At 39.9% G+C, this 22,228-nt stretch overlaps 1 protein-coding gene across 8 annotated transcripts in view; it reads right to left on the minus strand.

The window, feature by feature from the left end:
* The window catches only part of CNOT1 (CCR4-NOT transcription complex subunit 1), a 54,578-nt gene that overhangs the window by 22,834 nt on the left and 9,516 nt on the right, over positions 1-22,228 (minus strand). For 5 of the 8 annotated variants that reach the window (XR_014616507.1, XM_084215339.1, XM_084215335.1 and 2 more), the window contains exons 3-22: positions 21,875-21,982; positions 21,111-21,209; positions 20,549-20,617; positions 20,373-20,427; positions 19,783-19,986; positions 18,296-18,464; positions 16,986-17,112; positions 16,584-16,694; positions 15,355-15,525; positions 14,718-14,845; positions 13,493-13,733; positions 12,082-12,201; positions 10,905-11,027; positions 10,521-10,672; positions 6,061-6,211; positions 4,492-4,693; positions 3,852-3,998; positions 2,608-2,732; positions 1,518-1,804; positions 599-677 (exon numbers count right to left, since the gene is read on the minus strand). Coding sequence is in view for 7 of the 8 variants with exons in the window: in XM_084215339.1 (XP_084071465.1) it covers positions 599-677; positions 1,518-1,804; positions 2,608-2,732; positions 3,852-3,998; positions 4,492-4,693; positions 6,061-6,211; positions 10,521-10,672; positions 10,905-11,027; positions 12,082-12,201; positions 13,493-13,733; positions 14,718-14,845; positions 15,355-15,525; positions 16,584-16,694; positions 16,986-17,112; positions 18,296-18,464; positions 19,783-19,986; positions 20,373-20,427; positions 20,549-20,617; positions 21,111-21,209; positions 21,875-21,982 (2,868 nt within the window). In the remaining variant the exon portion in view is untranslated. The remainder of the gene's footprint in view (positions 1-598; positions 678-1,517; positions 1,805-2,607; positions 2,733-3,851; positions 3,999-4,491; positions 4,694-6,060; positions 6,212-10,520; positions 10,673-10,904; positions 11,028-12,081; positions 12,202-13,492; positions 13,734-14,717; positions 14,846-15,354; positions 15,526-16,583; positions 16,695-16,985; positions 17,113-18,295; positions 18,465-19,782; positions 19,987-20,372; positions 20,428-20,548; positions 20,618-21,110; positions 21,210-21,874; positions 21,983-22,228) is intronic. The other 3 variants (XM_084215340.1, XM_084215337.1, XM_084215336.1) reach the window with 2 other exon arrangements.

Raw genomic sequence — 22,228 nt, forward strand, 5'->3', positions numbered from 1 at the left:
GGGTGTGAGCCTCTACCTTAATGTAGAGCCAAACATTTTTCCTTATTTAGCTCATGCTCTTAAGCTCTGCCACTGGGATCAGTTTTTCTGTACTTCTGCCAATAAAAGCACATTCAAGGCAGACACCATGTGATGAACACTGTTTTGGACAACAAGGTATTCCCATGGCTCTCAGACCTTCAGGAAAGAAATTTTTCCTGTACTATTTTATCAAGTCTAAGTATGAAACTGTATAAAGCCAGCTAAATGACCTCTATTTTAGACTAAAACTCCAAATCTTTAAGGGACTGGAATATGAATACACTGAGGCATTTTAAAACCTTCATGCATGGACATGCATGCATTGGTTGATTATGCAGTTATATTCAGGTAGCTGTTTCAACATAAGCAACCCAAACAGATTCATGGAGGCAGGAAAGGCACCTTCACTCACCCACTCTACCCCAGAGCAAAACCTTTAAGAAAAGGCATTTTATTCTGTGGGTGTAACATGGTCTAAAATCACCACAGATGAGACTGCTTTTCCAAAGGAAAACCAAAATTTGCTCTAAAGAATTTAACATCATAGAAAGTTAGTGTTGCTTACAGACACACTCACCTCCTGTAAATGATGTGGGAACTGTATAAAGTGACTAATAGAAGCCAAGTGCTGACAATACTGGGGATAGTCCTTCAATCTGTAAGACAAAACATGCATTAGTCAGAAGCATAAGCCCACATCACAAACAGTAGTAGACAGAAACAACTATCACCTATGTCATTCCCATACTGCACCAAATAATTACTTCTGGACTCCTTACAGCAGCTGTGCTATAAACAAAGCATTTCCTACAAAATATTTTTTGCTGCAAAATCTATTTTATATGAATTAATTTAACATCAAAGCACAAGATTTATTCACAGCAACTCATCTTTTCCTACATCTCTATACTTCTGACCTAGTACACAACTGCACTTATATCCAGTGTTTGCAAGAAGATTACTGGGTAAGTTATTTGTAGTCTGGTTCAGTGCATTTTAAACAGCAAACCAGAGCACATTTCACACCCAGAATCTTTTCTATCTGCAATTCATAAGAAGTTTTGAGAAGGAACTTTTTCTGAGATTTTTTAGCCATACATTTCTGTGTAAAAGCAAAGTTCTAGAGTCAGTCCTTCAGTAATGAACAGTGCAAATGGCACTCCACTGGAAAGCACCTGTGAAGAGTAATTACATTCACCGCATGTCTAACAAGCTGTTAGTTACTTCATCTAATTCAACACTTCACTGATTTTTATAGAGTCTAAGTAATTTCAGCATCTCAGTTTTCCTCCCATTTCTACAGGTGTCACACTGAACATTTTAATTTAGAAAGGTTACCCTTTAACTAGCACATTCACACATTTTGTTTCAAGTCACTATATCTTTGAAAAAATCCCAAAGCTGAGCTGTGCCATCCTGTACTGCACGATTAGAGCAGGTTCAAGGTTCACAAGACAATACAGGCACTATTAGAAGTGTACCAAACCCACACTCACCTATTTTTAAATCTATCTAGTGCAGCAATACCAAAATAGTACATTTTGGATGCAAAAGGCTTTCGTAAGGCTTCAAGAACATAGCGCAGGGCCAGGCCCAATGCCATATAAGTAACCAGTCCTTTCTCTATGATGCCCCCGAAGAGACAGGCTGTAATGTGCAGCTCTTTATCTGGGTACTGGGGGAAGAAACGATATTCCTCAAACAAGTTCCTCAGCATACAGTTAAACACTTCTCGTTCCCGTTTAATGTTCGAGTCCTTAAACCTCTGCAGCATTTCCAAGACCTGCAAAGAAATTGGAAATTGTTACCAACAGATTTGCTTTATTTCAGCCCTTCCCCTGTTCACATTTCATGAGTGTTTTAACTACAAAGGTACGTTGTGCTACCACAACCACAAAGTAACTGCTTCATTTTAGACAGCAGCCAGACACTACATCACTACAACCAGCTTCCTCTTCAGACTTTAGTTCTCTTTTAAAGCAACTGTCTTCACGCAAAACTTTTTTGTGACCGCCTACGCCATTACTTACAAATTAGAAAAATTAAAATTAATGTTGTGTCTTCCATTATTTATAACTGTCAAATATATTAAAGTAAATTTGAAGTACTTCAAAGAGGAAGTACATCAGACCAATAATTACTCTCATAGAGACTAACAAAAATAATTATCAAAAGCTCAGAAGGTAGAACTTACGACACTTTCATATATCTAGATCTTGTAGTAATTTTTACATAGTTTAAGACCAAATACATTTAAGATAATTTATATAGACTATTTAAAAGCACTCTAGCACTTATTTCCAACAATAAAGCTTCCACACCACACAGAATCCTTCCCACTTAGCATTTTAGGAGTGTTAATTAGACATCTGAAGTCTTCAATCCAGACAAGTCAAAGCTGAGTGTAATGAACAACTGCAAGTTCACTGTGAAAACAACTTCAACCAAGCAAAAAAGCAAAGCTGCATCATCCACCAGGAGCCCTTTATTATTTCCCACTAAAAGTAATACATGAAGGAATAATTATGACCCACTTTATTGCAAGTCTCTGGACAGGGGCTGCAACTGCTACAGAAGGGAACTCACCTCATCCACAGACATGGTTGGGTGTGGTGGATGGTTGTAAATACGCTGGAAGTAGCTGTTTGCCTCATCATCTATTTCTTTGCTAAAGTGCTGATTAGCCTCTGGCCACACCTGAGATAAGTCAGCTGTTAAAAAAAAGGAATAGGTATCATACTCAGGACAACTCCAGACAGTCAGGATATCACCTAGACCTGTTCAACTCTTCCACCAATCTATAAAGAACTGCTAGTTCTTTTGAAGAGCAGGATATTTAACCTTCCCAGTAGACAGGAATTGCTATTTAAAAATCTGTTTTCAATATGCTATATTTATTTTAAAAAACTGCATCCGAAGATAGCATTAACCTCACAGTGCCCTACTCCTAGAACCCAGTGCATCCCCAGCTAACTTCAGCTGATAACTAAATAACTGAATGCAGAACAGTCTAGAATAAAGCATGCTACACAACATGAACATGCACACGAACTTGCACACAAACTTTCAGGCCAGCCAGTGAGCTTCCAACAAGTTTCTATTGAATGCTCAAGACCCAGAATATAAACCAATGATGATTACAGCCACCTCCACTGTACATCTGTAGAGATGGGTAACTCTGCTGTTATTGCATACAGCTTCTCTGATTACTCCTCTGCAACAGCAATGTGGAAGGTTTAGCATATGGCTGTGCTTCCTGACCATTTGACTGCTTCAGCATCTCACTGTGAGCATGCTGCATAAATGAGTTAAAGATAATGGCTTAGTGTTATGAACCTGATGATTCCTTTAAAAAACTATCTTTCCACCAGCTTTTTGTCTTATTTGTATCCAATGTTGCAGTCTATTTAACTGCTTCACCTGTCAAGTTCTCTGCTGCAAAAGCTCCTTACCCAGGTTTAACCTTGTTACAAACAAAACAAAAAACACCCTGGTACCACGCACATACAATTCTCTGCCAAGAGCAGGACAACACTTTTGTTCAAAACACAGCACAGCAGAAAAAGGACAGACACACACTATTCATGCAAATCCATAGCACATTCTATTTTTATGCTAATGGGCCCTTTTTTTTAACACTCCCCACCCCCAGACATTTGGGATTATTATTAAGATACATGTTTAGAAGCACCTTTTTCAGACTAATATAATAATACAAGAGCCACACTTTAACATTTACCACCTACAGATCCAAGCTTCCCCTGAAGGAAACAGAGATTAACTGCAGACCACAGCCACACTTCACAGCCACAGACAACACTACCACTTACAAGGTTTCATCTTACTCTGCTGGAATGTAGGCTGGTTCAGTCCAGATGTGCTCAGCTTCCTTTGCACGAATGGGTCATTGTTCACTGCAGGAAGGCCCAGGGCTCCAGTTCCTATGCCAGTCAGGCTACCCGTAGTAAGACCACCTACTGAAAAGCAAACCACTTACTGAAAACAAGCAATTGGTCATCTCATTGCACCCTCACAGTATCCACTTACTACTCCTCCTAGCACATGTCATCTCCAAGAACTCAGAGCTTTACAGCCTCATTGCTGTCTAACATCAAGCAGTTTTAACATAAGCAGTTCTTCATCCCAGTCCCATCCTAAAATAAGGCTGCTATATTTGTCAAAACACTCATCCTCTTGACTCAAACATTTTACCTATTGCAGCTCCAACACTCTGAAGTACTGTTTCAGCAATGACCCAGGAGTGAGGACTCCTCACTCCATATTGGAGTGTAACTCCCTTCCCTATGACACAGCTGTTTGTCCAGTGTGACTTCCCACCCCTAAAGGGAAGGAAGCACCCAACCCTCCCTTAAGGGGTGAGCTGTCACATTCACTATTTCCAACCACAGCAACAACAGTGCCTTAGCTGTGCCATGTCAAAAACAAACCACTCCACCCGAAGAGCAGTACCTGGAAGCTGTGAGGAAAGTCCTCCGATGCCACTGAAACCGGTTGTCTGGTTCTGGGTGGAAAGAGGTGGGAAGGCTTTTGCTGGTGACTGAGGAGTACTGAATGCAGAGCCCAAGTTTGGAGGGAAGCCTTGCATGCTCTGGGTGTGGGGAGCAGCTGAGCCACCTAAACTAAGAGAGGCCATTCCTGCCAGCGAGTCGATCTGAATGAAGAAAGGAAGATTATACAGACATCCATAAACCACAATCCAGATGATTTTTGGCATGTTTTGTATAAAGACGGCTACGTATCAAAACATTTCTGAGAAAAGCTCTTCTGCATGGTTACTGTAAATTCTGAAGTTATCCAGATCACCCCAAAAGATGAATTTGTCTACAGAATGCACTCTTATTTTCTTCTGCAATCCCATGAAATCCTATTCTTTCACAGGTTCTACTGAAAGCCTGATTGTTCCAAGTCTGTAGCTGAGTGTAACACAACAGTAAAAGCTTAAAATAAGTAGCATTTACTTCTACTTGCAGATTTTTGTACTAGAGTAGCTCATGCTCTGCAGTTTGCAACCTCAGACCCCACCTCAAGACTTAGAAAGCTGTTTCATTTCAAACTTAAGAGTATTTTTGACTCTCTGAAGGACTCTACTATGCCAACTTCTCACAGCCAAATACCTGAATGAAGTCTACAATAAAAAACATTAAGACCTAGTTTATGAATAGGAGGGAAGGCACAACACAGTCTGCCAAAGCAGTAAGTTACGAAACTGACTAGGAACAGCAGAAAATGGTATTATCTACCCAGAAGACAACATGACTACAGAGTAAAAATTGCTGCTGTTTGTTCATATGAGTTATTTGTAGCAGGTTGCCAAGATATTTGGTACATTTGATGAGCAACTTCAGTGAAGCAACAAGAAAACCACCATCTGCATTTAGTTTACAAAATCTACTGACAATTCAGTCATTCTTAAATGCTGAATTGTCACTATTTAATGTGAAATACTTTTCACTAGTTAAAAATCTGCCATTGAAGGTGACTGCTAGAAGCAAAACCTGTCTGTAATGTGTTGCTCCCAGAGGAGGAAAGGATGATGAGTGGCAGGGATTAACTGAAATGTACCTTGTTTTTAAAAGAGCAGTTCAGTTGAGAGCTGAAGAGCCCCAGTTATAACAAGTCCTTATGCTCTAGCACTGTGGCTTGGCCCGTGAAGCTACAAACAAGACACATCAGGTTCAAAGGCAGTGCTTAATTCTCAGAATTCCTAGTAAATTTTAGCACTTTAAAAGAAAGCCTCAGTTATTTAAAGTAAACCAAATATCTGTCCCTCCTCAGTGCTCCCATCCTCCAATACTTCAGTTACTTCTTACAGACATCAGTGAAGTGAAAGACAGTTCTGAACTACATCCCTCAGACATTATTCTCTAGTTACAAGCAAGCTATCAAGACATGCAAGCACAAAACTACGTGAGCCAGATGATGTTTGACTTAGTCCTGCAGAAAGAGCTCAACTAGTACAGCAGAACTAGCACTAAAATCAACAGCACCTTCTGAAAATGCAGCATGTGATTGTTCTACCTGCACAGGAGAGATGGCATCCAAGCTGCTGGCGCTGGGCGGGCGTCCTTTGGGCATGACTCCAGGTGGGGGCTGCCGAGCCTTGTTCATGACATTACTGCAGTTTGCTACCATGGTGAGGATGGTCTCTGACAGCTCCTGAGAAACACTCCTGGGATGTGTAAGCATGACAGTGAGCAATGAAACATTCACAAAAATAAAGCCATTAACTTATTTGACTTTCCTAGAGACACAGAGGCCATATTTCACAAAAAGAAGCTGCAAAACAACCCCAGCAAAAGCTACATTTTGTTATTAGAAAAATTTTGCCTTAGATCATTTCCCAAGAGAAACAGCTATATTTAAATAGAAAAGTTTAAACTGTAGTTCTACAACAATCTCCAACAGACTATTACTTTGTTTTTGATGATCCAAATACTCCTTTACAGTTACACCAGCAAGCAAGGGCTTACAGAAGGCTGGGATATGCACTACATGGCCCCAACAGGTTCTTAGAAGACCCTATGTCTGCTGTTGTCCACGTTAAGGGCTATAGAACAGCTTAGCCTCAGGAATTAAAATACAGATGGTGATTCTGGGATCCCTTGTTCAATTCTGCCCCTCAAGGCTTTTTCCTGTACCAAAACTTCACTAATTATGGTTACTCTCATTCTGAATCTCATTACACGCAAGGTCTCTCTAAAAGATGAGATACATGGGCTATATACTCACAGACAAAAAAAGAAGAGATAAATATCACCACCTGCTTCACTAAAACTCATCTATCCACAGACTGAAAGACATGCTTCACACACTGGCACTAAACCCAAACAGAGACAGGAAATTTAACTATTCAAGGAAAATAAAACCAAAAAACATCAGAAAACTCAAACTTAGGCACAAAGTCATTGCACAATCCAGAGCAGCCAGTACCTCTTTCCAAAGTGTTCCATGTCTGACTGCCAGGTTCCCAAACTGGAGGGAAAGCCAGCCCTGTTGCTGACTTACCTAACCACAGACATAATAACAGAACACTAACATTTTCCTTTTGGAAAAAACAGCCAATTATTTATGCTTTCCTGAACTTCAGTTATACCTCTTTGGTGAAGACAGATAAAGCTGCAGATTCCTTCCTGTAATGGTGCAACTATCCTAATACAGCTTTGTTGTTCTGTTAACATTTGTCTGAAGATTCCTCATTTCAATTCAATTTTCACAAGCTTTTACTGCTCAACTCTTAGAATGAGGGTAAAAAGAACAAAGGAACCATGCTGGTGATTAAGGCAGAAGAACTGAAGATCAGCCTTCAGCTTTGGCAGGTATCCTGTTATGGGACACACAGAATTAGTTAAGGGCATCCAGCTATTCTCCAGAGCCAGCAACCACTATGCAGTGAGGGGAAAATCCCACCCAGGAGAGACGGCAATCTGGGAAGGTCTCATGGGTGACCAGGTTTCTATACACAGCAATGGACATGTTAATAACTGTTTCACAAACTGGCTCCTTTATACTCTTAACACCCTTTCACCAAAGCCTTGTTTCACAGACTTCAAAACAAATGGCCTTGGGGGGAATGTATGAAAATGCAATCAGAAATCTACCTTTAAAAAATCCCGGAGAGATTTCTTTTTCAGAAAGTGCAACCAGACCTGAAGACAGAGCTCTGAGCTTGGCATACAGTACAGTCAGTATCTACAGCATGTATCTGCCCTCACCTGAGCCACAGTCTCAGAAATCTCAACATTTAAATGTGTGTATGACCAGATGAAATGCACCACAGGATTTCTTCTGATTCAGGAGGCATTTCAAGACCACACAGCACTTCAGTCAGCCACAGAATGGGTCAGGGGAGTCTACAGTTCACATGTGGTTACCAACCTCAGTCTTTTGCCCGCCTCCTTTTTGGGGGGTTAAATTTGCAGTCTTTATGCTTAAATAATACAACATGCTTTTGCAAAACAAATTCCAACTTGCTGTAAAGAAATAATATGGCAGCTCAGAATGAGGACAAAGACAGACTTACAATCCCTGAGTTGGATATTTATGGTGACTGGTTAGGCCACTCGTGCTTTGGAAAGAACCACTAATGTTTTGTCCCACCATCTAGGCAGACTTAAGGTTAACTTTTTTATCATGTCATGAGACACACTGCTGTATCAAGTTGCAAACATCACAGTATTTTTAGATATCACAGAATTGCAGGTTTTCTTAAAAAAAAAAAAACAAACCAAACCCAAAATCCCAAACCAACCAACTAACCCAAAAACCACAAAAAACCCCAGTCTGCATTTCAGGCAAATGAAGTTGGTGGGCTGAGAGCCAGAGTCCAGAGTCTAGAGCAACAAAACTGTCAGCGTAAGGGAAGTTCCAGCTTGCTGGAATCACACGTTAATTTCTCTTATTCTTTTTTCCCCCCAAAGACTTTCTTACAAAGTGGGAACAAGTCTTTTCATTCCTGAGGCACATGAACACTGAAGCCTCTTCCCTGCTTGAGACAAGGACTGAGAAGAAATGACCATTCCCCACACTGACACACCTGGACCATGCAGGACATGACTGTGTGGAGAAGGCACTGCTGCCCCTCTCAACTCACTGCAGCTCCACAAGGGAAGGACTTCTCATAAGGACCTTGCTAATAAATTACATGGTTGGTCAGCCTGTGGTGCCTGCAACCAAGCCTGACTTCACTGTAAAAACACTCGGTAATAGAAGGAACACTTATTTCTTTTTGAAGACTCACTGTTACATGATGCCACAACTGCAGTGTTCACCAGTGATAAACAAGCTGCACCAAAAATAAATCTCAGAACATGCAGGGACCTGGTGGCTAAAAAAAAGTGTCTCCCAGGTCACAAAAGAAGACAAGAACTAACTACAGCCTAATTAAAGAGCAGGCTCCTAAATCAACAGATTTAAGAGATGGCAGGCTTCAGCTAGTGAAGTGCAACTACCCTCCCAAATGTATTTCATATTTACTGTGATTTTAACCTTCTAGTCTTTACAATGGCTGCTTCCATTTGCGACTGAGACCTAAGCTAATCAAAGCAATTGCTTCATGAAAGAAATCCAAGCTTTTTCTTTCTAAAGCTCAAAGAGAATAGCTAATAGAAAATGACTGCAAGTAGGTCACATTCTTGTATAAAAGGGAATAAAAGTAGCTATAAAAAGAAACCAAAGGCTGTGAGAATTGTGCCAGTAGAGAACTAGTGGCGTTTGGAATTAATGGAATAAATAAAACTCAGTAACACATTAAAATTCAGAACACAATGACATGAGATGCAATTCAAATCTACAGTTAACTATTAAACCTCTAAAACACAGACACTGCAGCATGCAAAATAAGGAATATAAGTTCATTTGAGAACTACAGTCTCAAAACATGTGCTTTGACTTGAAAATTAAGAGCTATCTCTTCTGACCAAAACATGTGCTAGATCATTTTATTTTAGAAACAGCCTTTGAACTTCAGTTGCAGAGGTTCCAGCAGAAAATAGGAAGTCTTCTCTCCTGAAGTCTTACAGGAACCTCAATTTCTCTTTCAATTCCAATTGTGACCAACTCTAAGTTGGTACTAATTTCCTACTATCTACATCAGAGCCATGAATCACCCTGGGTACCTTTAAAGATGTTTCTTATCACTTTCAAGACCACACTGACTAAGCCCAAGGACACACTATAAACCCCAAATTATGTAACACACACTTACTATGCTGCCTCTCATTACCTCTGAAATATTGCTGCAGTTCAACACACCTTGATCCGACAGCATTAAGAAACAACACCACAGATGTTTTATAATTTTCAGTCACATTTACTTTGTGTATATAGCATTTAAAGACTGATTTGTCCAACTGCAGTTTCCATCAGCCCTGTATTCCACCCCTGCCTCTAGCAGCTCTGAAATCCAAACCCTGTTTTTTTGACTTCAGCTAAACAATCTGATCTGTAAAAGATGTTCAGTATTTTCCATCTTTGACTACTTTGAGTCTCAAAGAGAACAGAAGTTACACATACCTAGTTTCAGACTCAATTACACAATCACCACTCCCCACTTTTCTCCTACACATAAGGATGGCAGGAGTCCTTTGTGCCAAAGCAGTTACAACAGAAACATTTGGTTAACACAATCACAAAATCCGTTACAAAGCCACTGTTTTCCAAGATGCTGTTCCATTCTGTAGCCATGGCCTGGATTCCTTTGTCTGAATTACAGCCCTATATCTATCTAGTCATTAACAACTGATTATTTGACTAACCAGACAGCCTCCAGTCACCAAGATCAGCTCACCTGTTTGACGATACAGACAATACTCAAGCTCTTGTGATCTAATCTACAACAGAAGTTTCAATGCAAAATTAAATGTACTCCTGCACCTATCCCTGCGAGTTTATACGCCCCATCCTCCACATGAAATTCCAAACCAGCTGTGACAGAAAGCCAGGTGAAACTGGATTACTCTTTCAGCATAAGTAATTCTTACCCAGCACAAGCTTGCAGACAGGCCAACATAGTTGCCAAGGTTTCTGGAGGAAGCTGAGCACTTTTGGGCTGATCCTTTTCTGGAGCAAGGCCACCCAGGATAGATGGACATCTTCTCTTCAAGAAAGTCATACAGGCCTGGATGAATGGTTCCTGAGGAAAATAAAGTTATCTTAATCTCCCAAACCACATCCAAGACACTATTTCAAACTTGGCAATTGCACCATGGAAAGAATTGCACTAAGCTACTATAGTTCAGCGAGAAAGTTGAACTATCAGACCATGGACACTTTTGACAACTTTAACACTACTTAGAGAACTGTTAAAGTGACTTAAGTTAGTCACTGACAAGAGTGAAAAAATAAAGAGAAAAATCCTGCTTTACCCCATGCTCCCGAATTTTATCTGTGAGCCATTTGTCAAGTTTGAGGTATTCCCGTCGAGAGGCAAGCGCAGCAAGGTCAATAACAAAGGCAAATGGAGTACCATTTAGCAGCATTGACAAGGCCTAAAGAAAGAAAATCAGAAGACTACTAGTGAAGACGCACAGATACCCTTTCTCCTTTCTCTTCTTTCTAGTTCCCATACATGTCTTAGTAAAGAGGTCTTATTATGACATGCTGCTATGCTTTCTTTGTCAACCAAGATTGGTACTATCAACTTCACTTATGGCTCGCTTGTGAGACAAATAAGCAAGAGCACTGATTTGAAATCATGACTTCACCTTCTTTGAAGTGACCTTGTGCTGACAGTTTTAAATTCCTCTGTGATATGAAAAACCACCAGCAAGTGGTCAAGAGCTACCAAAGTGATATTGCTACAAAGTTAAGCAGAAGAACCTAGCATTTTCCTGCCAACAGACCTCAACCACTTCAGAGATACTTGGAATATATCTGCTCCAAGAGGTCATCTCTGAACACTGTAATTGCTACAACAAAACTGACTTCGAGCAGCAGCTGGTGCTCTTGCACTTTGAGACACCCAATTATTTTGCACCTAACTTTAGGAAGCCATAAAGGCCCCAAAGAAGTTAGTCACAACTTCGTCTTTTGTCAATGTATAAAATCTAAGAACAAGTAGCATTCTCAAGAAATCCCCATTCCACTATGTTTAGCAGTGCCACCTTCACATAAACATCTGACATTTTCTACATTCTCATTTCAATAATACTCAAGGTTAAAACAGTCAAAGCTCTTCCTGGATTCACACTACATTCACAGAGCAAGAAGTTCTGCTGTGCTGCTTCCCAAGGGACTTGTCAGCTAAGCCATGATAACCAACCCCACTGCAAATACCAAGTACAATGTCTTAGTCTCACAATAGGACAGGCTGGAAGCATCTGGAGTCAGATACCACAACTCAGCTGAAGAGTACTTTAAGTCACATGAACGTAAACTTTTTTTTTTAGGAGGAGGGACAGCAGCCACAAATAAATTCAGACATGCCTAAACAATGTAATTCTTACTAAATTAGTCTAAATTAAGCTTAGCTTTCGTTAAAAGATGAGCAAGTCTGCATACAGCACCAGATAAAAAATAATGGCAGTATTTTGCAAAACTCACCTTCAAGTCTTGCGCCACATCAAGAATACGTGACAATTTTGCCTGGTCATACTGCTCCCCTCTCATGTACCATTCTGCCATGGCATGCATGATAAGCTGACGAATTGAAGGAGACTGACCCTGAGGAGAATTAAATTAGGATTGTACTTCAGGATTCTAGTTACAGGATCAATTATTCGAACATTCAACAGAATTTCACAACTAAAAGCCTTAACATAAAAACATATTTATTCTCTAACATATGAACATACTTACTTTTTAGCTTCAGAACTTGTTTCTGATTTCTTTCTATGCAAAAATAAACTACCTACCACTGTCCAGGACCAATTCCTCTCTATCATAGGCAAATCTCTTTCAGACTACACAAATACTTACAAAATGATATGCCTGACAGGATGTCCTGAAGTGAAAATTCAGTATCACACTTTAAAACACAGTATCTAGATCATTGCTCATAAAGGGGAAATTTCAAAATACAACACAAGTAAGATTTTTATGGCAAGGGTTTTGTTTAAAGGAAAATTGTCATGGAATGGCACCATGTCCCATGGCAATCATCATTTAGTGCCTTTATCTCAGGCCTACCCTGTGGAAAAATTGCCACTTCTGCCATTTCAAGACCTCATGCAAAAAGCACATCTATTCCACCCCTCATCCTTCAATTTAAAGATTTCCATCAGGAAAACAGAAAACATTCACTGCATGACCTCAGAGGTCAAGTGTCTTCCCATTAACTCTAGTCTAGATGAACAGGGAAACATGTTTGCTAATACAGATTTTCTCCAACCCCAGAGACGTCCTCCATTTTAAATTTCACATGATTTGTCTTCATTTAACTACTAGTGCACACAATGATTTAATCACTACTGCACCAAACAAAATATCCATAAGAAGTATAGGATTTGCATAAACAGCTACCATATCTCTGCATGCAAGCTCTCCTTGAAAAAGCTCAGCAGCCAGTCTCAAGTTTTCAGAAAACACCCAGACTCTGAAAAAGAAACTACCTGCTCTGGAAGTTATGTCCTAGAATAGCTTTCATCTTTTGGGCAAGTACAAAGGAGATTATTTTGGTTTAAACCTTCTCACCTCTTACTACTTCAAGTTTTTACACTTTAAATGTGTGAGGTTGAGAGCTGAGGGGGCGGGGTAGGTGATGCTGTTGTGAGGGGTTTGGGGGTTTCTTTTAGGTTGTTTGGTTTTGCATTTTTTTTTCCTTTTTCTTAAAAGAAAACTGAGTTTGCTTCGAGTCAGGGAAGAGACATTCCATTACTCTGCATAAACCATGGATGATTTACTTCTTGGGTTTTAAACTGACCAGGTCATAAACCAATACAAACATTGTTCTAAGTGTTCAATCCATTTAACAAGCTTTCAAGTTACAGGAACAAACTACAGTGAAAATACTTACCTGTCCATGCCATGCATAGTGCAAAATGATGGCTGAGTTGGGATGGTTGCCAAGGAAAATTGGCATGAGTGTGGAGATGAGTTCATGGCGCAAGGTGTGCCAGGACGTGTTGATCTGCAATAAGGCCAATACCAGCATATCTGGGCAATGCTTGATAGGAAAACTGAAGAGCTGCTTAACCTGTTCGTACTGCCCCACTTCTGCCAATCGTAACAGAGACTCAATCAAATCCAGGCTCTTCCTAACAAAAGAGAAGAAAAAAGAAATAGACAACCCCCACAAAGTTACCAAGCAGCAAGTTTACAGGATCCTGGAACAAATATTTTATGGAAGCAACTGTAGGGACATATAAAGCAACACCCACTGCAAACAACCTGACACTGCAGCTCTTATCACATACAATTAAGCCTGCAAGAAACCATAAAAAATAACTCAAGATCTTAGGAGCTCCTTATTATGTTACGGAAGAGAGGGAACTGAAAGCTGATGTTGAAGAAATTCAGCTTGAGCTGGGTCACTTGGATAATTGAACTTAAAACATACTTCCAGCAAATACATTTTTTAAAGTGTAAATACTTCCAGGAATACACTTTTAAAAACACCTCAAAGTCCCCACTTCTGGAAGTTGGTGAAAAGACTACTTGTTTTGCCTGCTTTACAGACAAGTGATCATTGCCTATTTACTTGTATTTCTCATCCTTCAATTCCCTATTCTGGGCCATGTAATTGAAAAAGAAGCAAGTATCTGCACTGAAATAAGCTACATGGCTATACCAAAAGAGGGTGTAAAGGTCAGCTCAAAGTCACACCAGTCAGCTTCATGCACTAACTCACCAATTGCCACATACATTTACTAATTAAATTTTAGGACTTCTTTCATACAAGTAGAGCAAATTTCTCTAATATCATCCTGGGACAGACAGATTTAAGTTTCAAACCACCTCCTCTATCCCCTCCTTTCAGCTTGCAGGATATGCCAAAACACATCAGCAGACACTCTCCAAACAAGCCAAAGACTCCAACAAAAGCAAGGTATTATGGAAGTATACAGGAAGTTTTACACTGTGAATAGTTTCACCAATCAAACATGTCACAAATATTAATGGCTGATCTACTGGTATGTACATAGCTACAATAAATCTGGCTGCATGAAGATAAAACCACCTTTGACCAGACAATTAATCTTACTCTATGGATGAAAAGCAGCTGAAAGCAGGTTTATTACCATGTAGCAATTTCTCGATTGTCATCCTCCGGTGGTGCTTTCAGGATGTCTGTGGCAACAGTATGGCAAGGGTAGTCAGCAAAACAGAAGATGTCAGGGTTTATGAGGGAATGTTGGATGAAGGAGAGCTGGAATAAAAAAAGATGTCAGAAGTAGTTTAGACATTAGAGTTTCAGGGTTCCTTCTGCTTATCAAGTGCCACATTTTGGGAATGATACAAATCAACTAAGCAGCAGGGATGAGCCAAGCTTCACTGTGTGTTTTAAGCAACCTCACACTTGTAGAATTCGAGAATGATGGGCATAGACATGCTGAGGATCCTGGTTTGCAAGAAGCTGTGGCCTTTTAGTGTAACCAGGTAAGCACTTCAGAGCACTGCCATGCAGCAGCAGTTCCATGCTCAACTGCACTACACACCAGAACTCTGCTGGGGCCAAAGGTAGGGTCACAGTGCACAGCAAGTGACCATGTCTCACACAATGCAGTCAATCACACACACTACTTCTGTAACACACAGGCCAAGGTCTCAAATGAGGATTATATAAACATTCACACTACTAAACTCCATTTATCATTCAAGAAACTCAGCAACTTTGCAAATATTCTACAGATAGAGCAAAAATGTTGGCAAACATACCTGGCCCTCTGCATGCTTCCAAGGTCTGTATATGGCATTAACTGGAAAAACTTCCATGCCCAGCCCTCTCTGGATGCCAAAAACTACAATATGCAGGCCCTTGCTATCACGAATCTGAAATCCTGGATGGTCCAATTCATACGTCACTACTTTGAAGTCCAGACTAGGGTTCTGCAACCAGACAAACAAGGATTGTGAGCTTTGCACATTACCATCTTCAGTACTGTCTTGAAAGAGCCCCTCTTCATCAGTAGTGTACCCAGCTTAACATCCACCCAACTTTTAGTTGCAAGAGATTTAAAGAGATTTAAAAAGAGATTTATATAGTTGTGAGAATTTGATGCAGGTTAATGATTCAAACTCCCCTGTGAGATTGCACTTCCCCAGCACTACAGTAGCTGTCTCTCCTTCCAAACATTTAATTAACAATTCTTTAAACTCCCCAAACGTATAGCTCCTCTCTTAGCACATTAACTTTCTCCTCCTTTTGCAAAATGTAAACTCCAAGACCTTGTAAAGCACCCAACGAATTTTCAGGAACAGTGTGAAACAATATTGATGAGGGAGCTTGGAGGAAACTGTGGCCATTATGGAACACAAACCACTCATTTCAGAGATAGGCGAGCACTAGAGACAAAGCTATTTTATGGCCCAAGGTTTAGAAAAACAAAACAGTGACTTCTCCATAGGGAACATACAAAAAAAAAAATCCCATATAAGGCGAGCAAAGGAAATGGTACTCATGTTTAACTGAGTTCATTACAAAAATCACTGCTCATAAAGCAGTGGAAAAACCTTCCTGTTTCTGTAGTGCTATGATACCTAAGAAGCAATAAAGAAGAGTTTTGGAATGAGTACCTACAAAAATACTTTCATTTTCATCACTAATGCCTGCAGTAAGAAGTTTCCAAAACAAGGTCTCCGATGCATAAACCTTTCCACTGTCAGAAATACACTGAAACACAAAAACCCTCAGAGAACACATGCTGGAATACATGGGAGCAGTGTGGAATGAATCTCAAACTGCACCCAACCTATTCATTCAAGTAGCTTCCATTTCCCAGAATTCCTTGAAATTTTCTTGTTCATGAGGGAAAAAACACCCAGAATTTAATCTTAGATAGATTCAAAGCTATTTGGGCTGTTGGGGAGCTTAAAAAGGTTTATGATCATAGTGAGATATGCCCTGTTTTATCCATTTGAAAGACCAAGATGCTCACAAGACTTACCAGCTCTTTAAGAACATCAATCAAGACCTCCACATTCCAGGTATGGGCTTGGCTTCCGTCACTCTTATCTTTGCCATCACTCCAAATCCCACTGCCAGGAGCCGAAATAGACTGCAAGTCAAATACACTGAATCAAACACTAGTAAAAAATAAAGCAGTCTCAACACCCACCGGCTACAGAACTCCCTGCACTAGAAAGGTACAAAGAGAAGTTCAGACTAGTAATGACATCAGTTTAATACTCTGAGGATCTTTCATTCATGAAATTATTACAGACATTTGCAGCAGAACAGTCAGAAGTACAAGTATTGAATAATACAAGCAATTGTTAAATTCCTAGAGGCCAGCATTTTAACAACTTCTTCTGCTGAAATATAATCCCCAGGAGAACAGGCCACTCACTTGTAATGAAATACCATCCGTCAATCCTGAATGAGTTCGAGCCATCATCCCCAAAACCCTGGCAACCTGGGCAGCCGTGACTTCCCGAACACCAAACTGCATGATTATGTTGCGACATTCTTCAACACTAGGATGCAATAAAACAGAGAGATCTTAGAGGAAAGCAGGTTTCACTGCAGCACAACATAAGACTTCAGCCAAATTAGTCAAATGATCCAACATAACAAAATTCCAGGACAATCAAGAAGAAAAACTCGCTAGACAATCTGTGCAATTATATCCATGAAATACACTGTGCCATGTTTCCAGTTCAAAGCCAGGTGTACTGAAGTGACAGGGATGTCACAGAGATGTTTCACAGACTATGCTCTGTCAAAGCAAAATTACAGGGTAGGTTTAGCACTTTTTGGTTAAAAGCACTTCCATTACTGATCTGTGATACAGAGCTTCAGAGACTCAAGTTTTCTGCTACCTAAAAGTGAAACAAAGGCTTTGAGAACGCACATTTCAAAATGCTGACATGCACTCTTCAAAGGTAGGCTGTGAATGTTTGCCCTTCAGCCTGATATGAACCATGGCATCCCTGAGAACAGGGCACCAGCAAAAACCTCCCATGAGACAAAAAAGAACAGATGCCTGAATTTCAACTTCAGAACAGAAGGTTTTTTTGCAGTTTTTTTTCCATTTTGTGTATACTTCATAACTAGGCCAGGAAGATTTATATAGCATGAGTTTATAAACTGTTTTATTAACAGGCATGTGTTAAGAAAGGAAATAATTCAGTATCTTCCAACACACAGTGTTTTTACTTCTTGGTTTAAACAGAAACTCATGTTTAGGAGATTTCATCACCTCCCCAAAGTAATCAATAGTCTTTCTCTTAAAATACAGAATAATTTAGTTCTACCTTATGTTTCTTACAAAAAAAAACATGTTACCTTCATTCTGAGGGCTAAGTTTTGCAAGAGTAAGTTCTTCCAACACTCAAGTGGGATTTAGCTGGAATTTATGTCTACCCAGACATTTTTATTTTAACTTATGAAAGAGTGATAGTCAAATTCTTACGAAACCTTCAACAGCAATGTGAATCCTTTTATGTAGCACTTCTTACTGTGACAAAGTTCCACACAGTGTCTACAGGTATGTAACACACATTAGAAGGAAGCAAAATACAACCAGAATTCAAATAAACGACCTCATAATACTTGATAAGATTCTACTTATGCTCTTTACCTTTTACCTCAAGAAACAAGAAAGAAAACCACCCCCACCCAAAGTTACACGCTTGAAAATTACATTTTCCTACAAACCTTGCACAAAAGCCATAGCCAACTTCTTGCATGAAATCTGCCAGAGAACTCTCCATCATGGTTTTGGCTATCCCTCCAGAATCAGGCAGGATCCTGTCCATTAGAATGTCCCGTTTTTCAGGGTAGAGAAGTGGTGCAAGCACCACAGGGCAACGCTCCTGGGGAAAATCTAAAGGCAAGAGTAACAAAGTGTCAAAACCCCCAGAACACCAGCTGCATGTGAAAGAATACTCAAAATTATTCCACTGGTGTGCTAGAGTTGGCCTGCTGCTGCAGAAATCAAGAAAGCACTGATGCAGCATCCCTCCATCCCATTTTCAGCTTTCTACTGGCACTGGGATATTCCTAGAGAAGAGGAATGTAGACTAAACTAGGCTCATGCAGGTTCACAGCAGCTCTGCAGCTGCCCAAAAGGCCAGCAGCTGTGCCAGTGTAAGTTTAGAACTAGATTGTCACTAACAGCAGTTATCCAAAAAAAGCACGGGGCAGGAAACAATACAGCAGTCCAGCAAAAGCCACTCCTCCAACTCAGGAAATATTAGGCAACAAAAGATCTGCTACTGAGTCTAAGAAATATAGCAAAACTAAGCCAGGCACTTAAGCACAGAAGGAGTAAACACTCATTTTTTTCCTTCCTGGCAGGCAAAGTTTAAGAGAGACTAGTAATGACAGGATCATATCTGTGGATCAGAGTTCTGCTCACAGTGAAGAGCAGCAAAGCCACCTTGTGGGAGGGCCTTCCTGAGACGGCACCATGCCCTCCAGGGCCATTCCAAGAAGAGTGCCCAATATCCCAAAGCAAAGTGTCAGGAATTACACAAGCTAATACACTAATCTTTATTAAAATACAGATGAACTAAGGAGCTATATTAAAAAAATTAGAACAAATATTTTGCTCTTGTATAAATGGTAGCTTCCTCTAGGTCTGTGCAGAATGAAGGAGTGGGTTAAGTTCCATTATCATCTTGAGTCCAAACCCTCCCTAGTGTGATAGGTTTACAGCAAACACTGGTTTTGGAAAGGAACAGACTACAATAGTAGCTTTCAGGAAATGAACCAGAGTTCAAGTCAGAAGTACCTCCCTCACTGTTCTACTGTCTCCTCATGGATCTGCATCTAATATAATAAAGCAATGCTTAAAATGCACCTGTTTGAAATTTATGTTCCTTACTCTGTTAGAAGGTTTTCAACTACAGTGCACTGAGCTGCTTTAGTTAAATTCACAAATACCAGGCCATACAAGCAAACACAGACTTGAATATCCCTTACTCAATGTTTATTCATCTTTTCAAGAACATGAGATCCCATTACTGCTCACTGAAAGCAAACAGAACAGTGGTACTTTTCTGTCAGTTTAGAACAATGAAAATTTACCGAGTTCTAAGTCAGCAAGTCCCCATCACTTCAGCACTCTTCACTGACAGCAAGTCATGAAAATTCATCTCAAAGTCTGCATCTGGTCAGGCTTCCTAAACAGCACCACTTACCTCTACGTAATGTTTTGAGGAAAGCGTCAATCTGCTCCTGTCCTACCCCAAAGGCTCCCTTCTGCCCAAAGAGGAGATGGGAGAGGAGAAGGTGCAGGACCTCTATTGCAATATCTTGGAAGCCACCTTCTTGATTTCCACTGACGTCTGCGTCAATGTAAGAGCGCAAAAGATCCGGGAGTTTCTGTTTGATAAACTGGGCAGCTTTTGGAAACAGAAGAGGTTACAGTCAAAACCTGGGATTCTGTTTTGAGATTCATTTAGCTAGGCACCATGCTCTTAATTTGAGTTTGTTTACCACAGGCCACTACAGTTCAGATTTAAACAGAAATCTCATACCTGAGAACTCAAATATTAATGGACAACTAAAATTTAAGATATCACAGGGCCCCAATAATAATTTGATTCATTATCAAGCAAGTCATTCATGAAACAGTCCTTCAACTTCACACTAGATGACTGTGTCATCTATTGTCCCTCCCAATGGCACCACTAATTGCAAGGTTAAGGTCAGGCAGGACACATCTACCCATCTAGAAAGCACACTGCTGAAAAAGGCTGTCCCTGCTACAGTACTTTAGGAAACTTACCAAAACCTCGCAGATCTGAGCTGAAAGAGTTCAGTAAAGCCAGACCAAAAATCACCTACAAAGAAAAACAAACATCATAGTAAGGGGGCATTAGCCTTTCTAATTTGTGAAGTAAAAAAAAAAAAAAAAAATTAAAAAAAAACCCCGCAATATTTTTGAAATAAGCATTCACCTACCTCTTGAACTTTACTTAATTTGATGACTTTACTCAATTGGGCAAATAAATGGGGTGAAGGCTTTAGACTCTGAAATAGGTAAGAAGAATAACATGAAAGTTATTTTGGGATTAATCTCATTTGCAATGCGTCAGACTATCTAGAGCCTATTTGAAAGCTTGGAATATTAGTAAATATTCTTGCTGCAGGTTAAAACAAAGCTTCTATGGCTAAACAACTTTCCGACTACTTTTGGATACATTTCATCTAAAAGCTTCTTCCATATATCCCACTATAAACCACTATCATGGCTTTCCTATTGAAAGAAACAGAAGCAGTGATGATTTGTTTTGGTTCTGGTAACATAAGCCATGAAGTATCAACATTAGATGAAGTATTAAAATTAAGTTTGCAGTCATTCTGAGTGACTGATTAACCTGCTTAGTTTAACAACAAAAACCCCCACACCAACCAGGCAAACTCAGGTTTTGAAAAATTTACTGTAAGGGAAAACTAGCTGGCTTCCTAGAGACCAATTCAGTACAGTGTCTGACAATGGATCTCCTTCAAGAAGCATACAAACCTTCTGATAGTGCAAGGGATTGTCAATGGCGTACGACAGCGTCGAGATAAAGTTTGGTTTTGTAATCAGCGACGCACACTCCTGGATCAGAAATTGAGTCTGAAAAGAACAAGATAACTTGAAGACTCACAGTTTTGTAACAGGACAATAAAAATAAACTACTGTGCATTGTGTACAGAAAAACTAAAAGATAAAGTACTTATGTAGGTGCCCAAATTCTCTCTAACATCAACTAACTTCTTTTCATTCAAGCTTTCTTCAGGTGTGCTTTGCTTTAAGACTGACAAAGTGATGAAACATTCTCCATCATATGTGCAATGTTATGCTTTCTGTAAACATCCTCACACATTGCAACAGACAACCCAAGAGTATTTGATTCATGGTTAGGAGCTAAAAAGTCTGTGGCAAAATTGCTTAAGGATGAAAACACTCCTGCCAATAGACACAGGCAGCACCAGAAATGTCAGTTAATGGATTTGGACAAACTCTTAAAATACACAGGCTTTCAAACTAGAGCACTGCATCTGGTAAAAGTAGCATTTGTACTGATGCAACCTGGTTTTTTCCAGATCGAGAGACTGTAAGTCAGATATCATTTTAAGGATTGGCAAAAAGTGCTTGCAGTTGAAAGGCCATATAACCAGAAAATAAGTTTGCTTGAAGCTACTGCGTCTAACCTGCCTTTGTGCTTGACCTGGATGAAATCCCACCACAGATTTCTAACAATCAAAATTAATAAACAGATGTATTGGTGCAAACTGTACCTGATGAAAATCTTTGCCACTGCTTTTACCATCGCCACTGAAATCCACGTGCGAGAATAGACAGCGTAGTAAATGCCTGTCTGCCTCGGGACCGTGCCTATTCACAATCTGGAAAAAAAGTATCAAAAAAATACCAAACAGTCATTACAGAGCAAGATCTGGGTCCAGCACCATGGATACAGCACTACTGCTAGTAGTTAAATAATCCACAGTTTCAACAAAACAGCTATAAATGTTCCTTTTAATCAGTAACCTAGAAACCGCATCATTAACTCCATTTGCAAATAAGAAGTATAAACAAAGAATCTAGACACAAGCCACTGACACAGAAGCCATGCATTTCAAGGGTGGTAT

This window comes from Fringilla coelebs, assembly GCF_963513975.1.
Source record: "Fringilla coelebs genome assembly, chromosome: 14".
NCBI classification, from domain to species: Eukaryota; Metazoa; Chordata; class Aves; order Passeriformes; family Fringillidae; genus Fringilla; species Fringilla coelebs.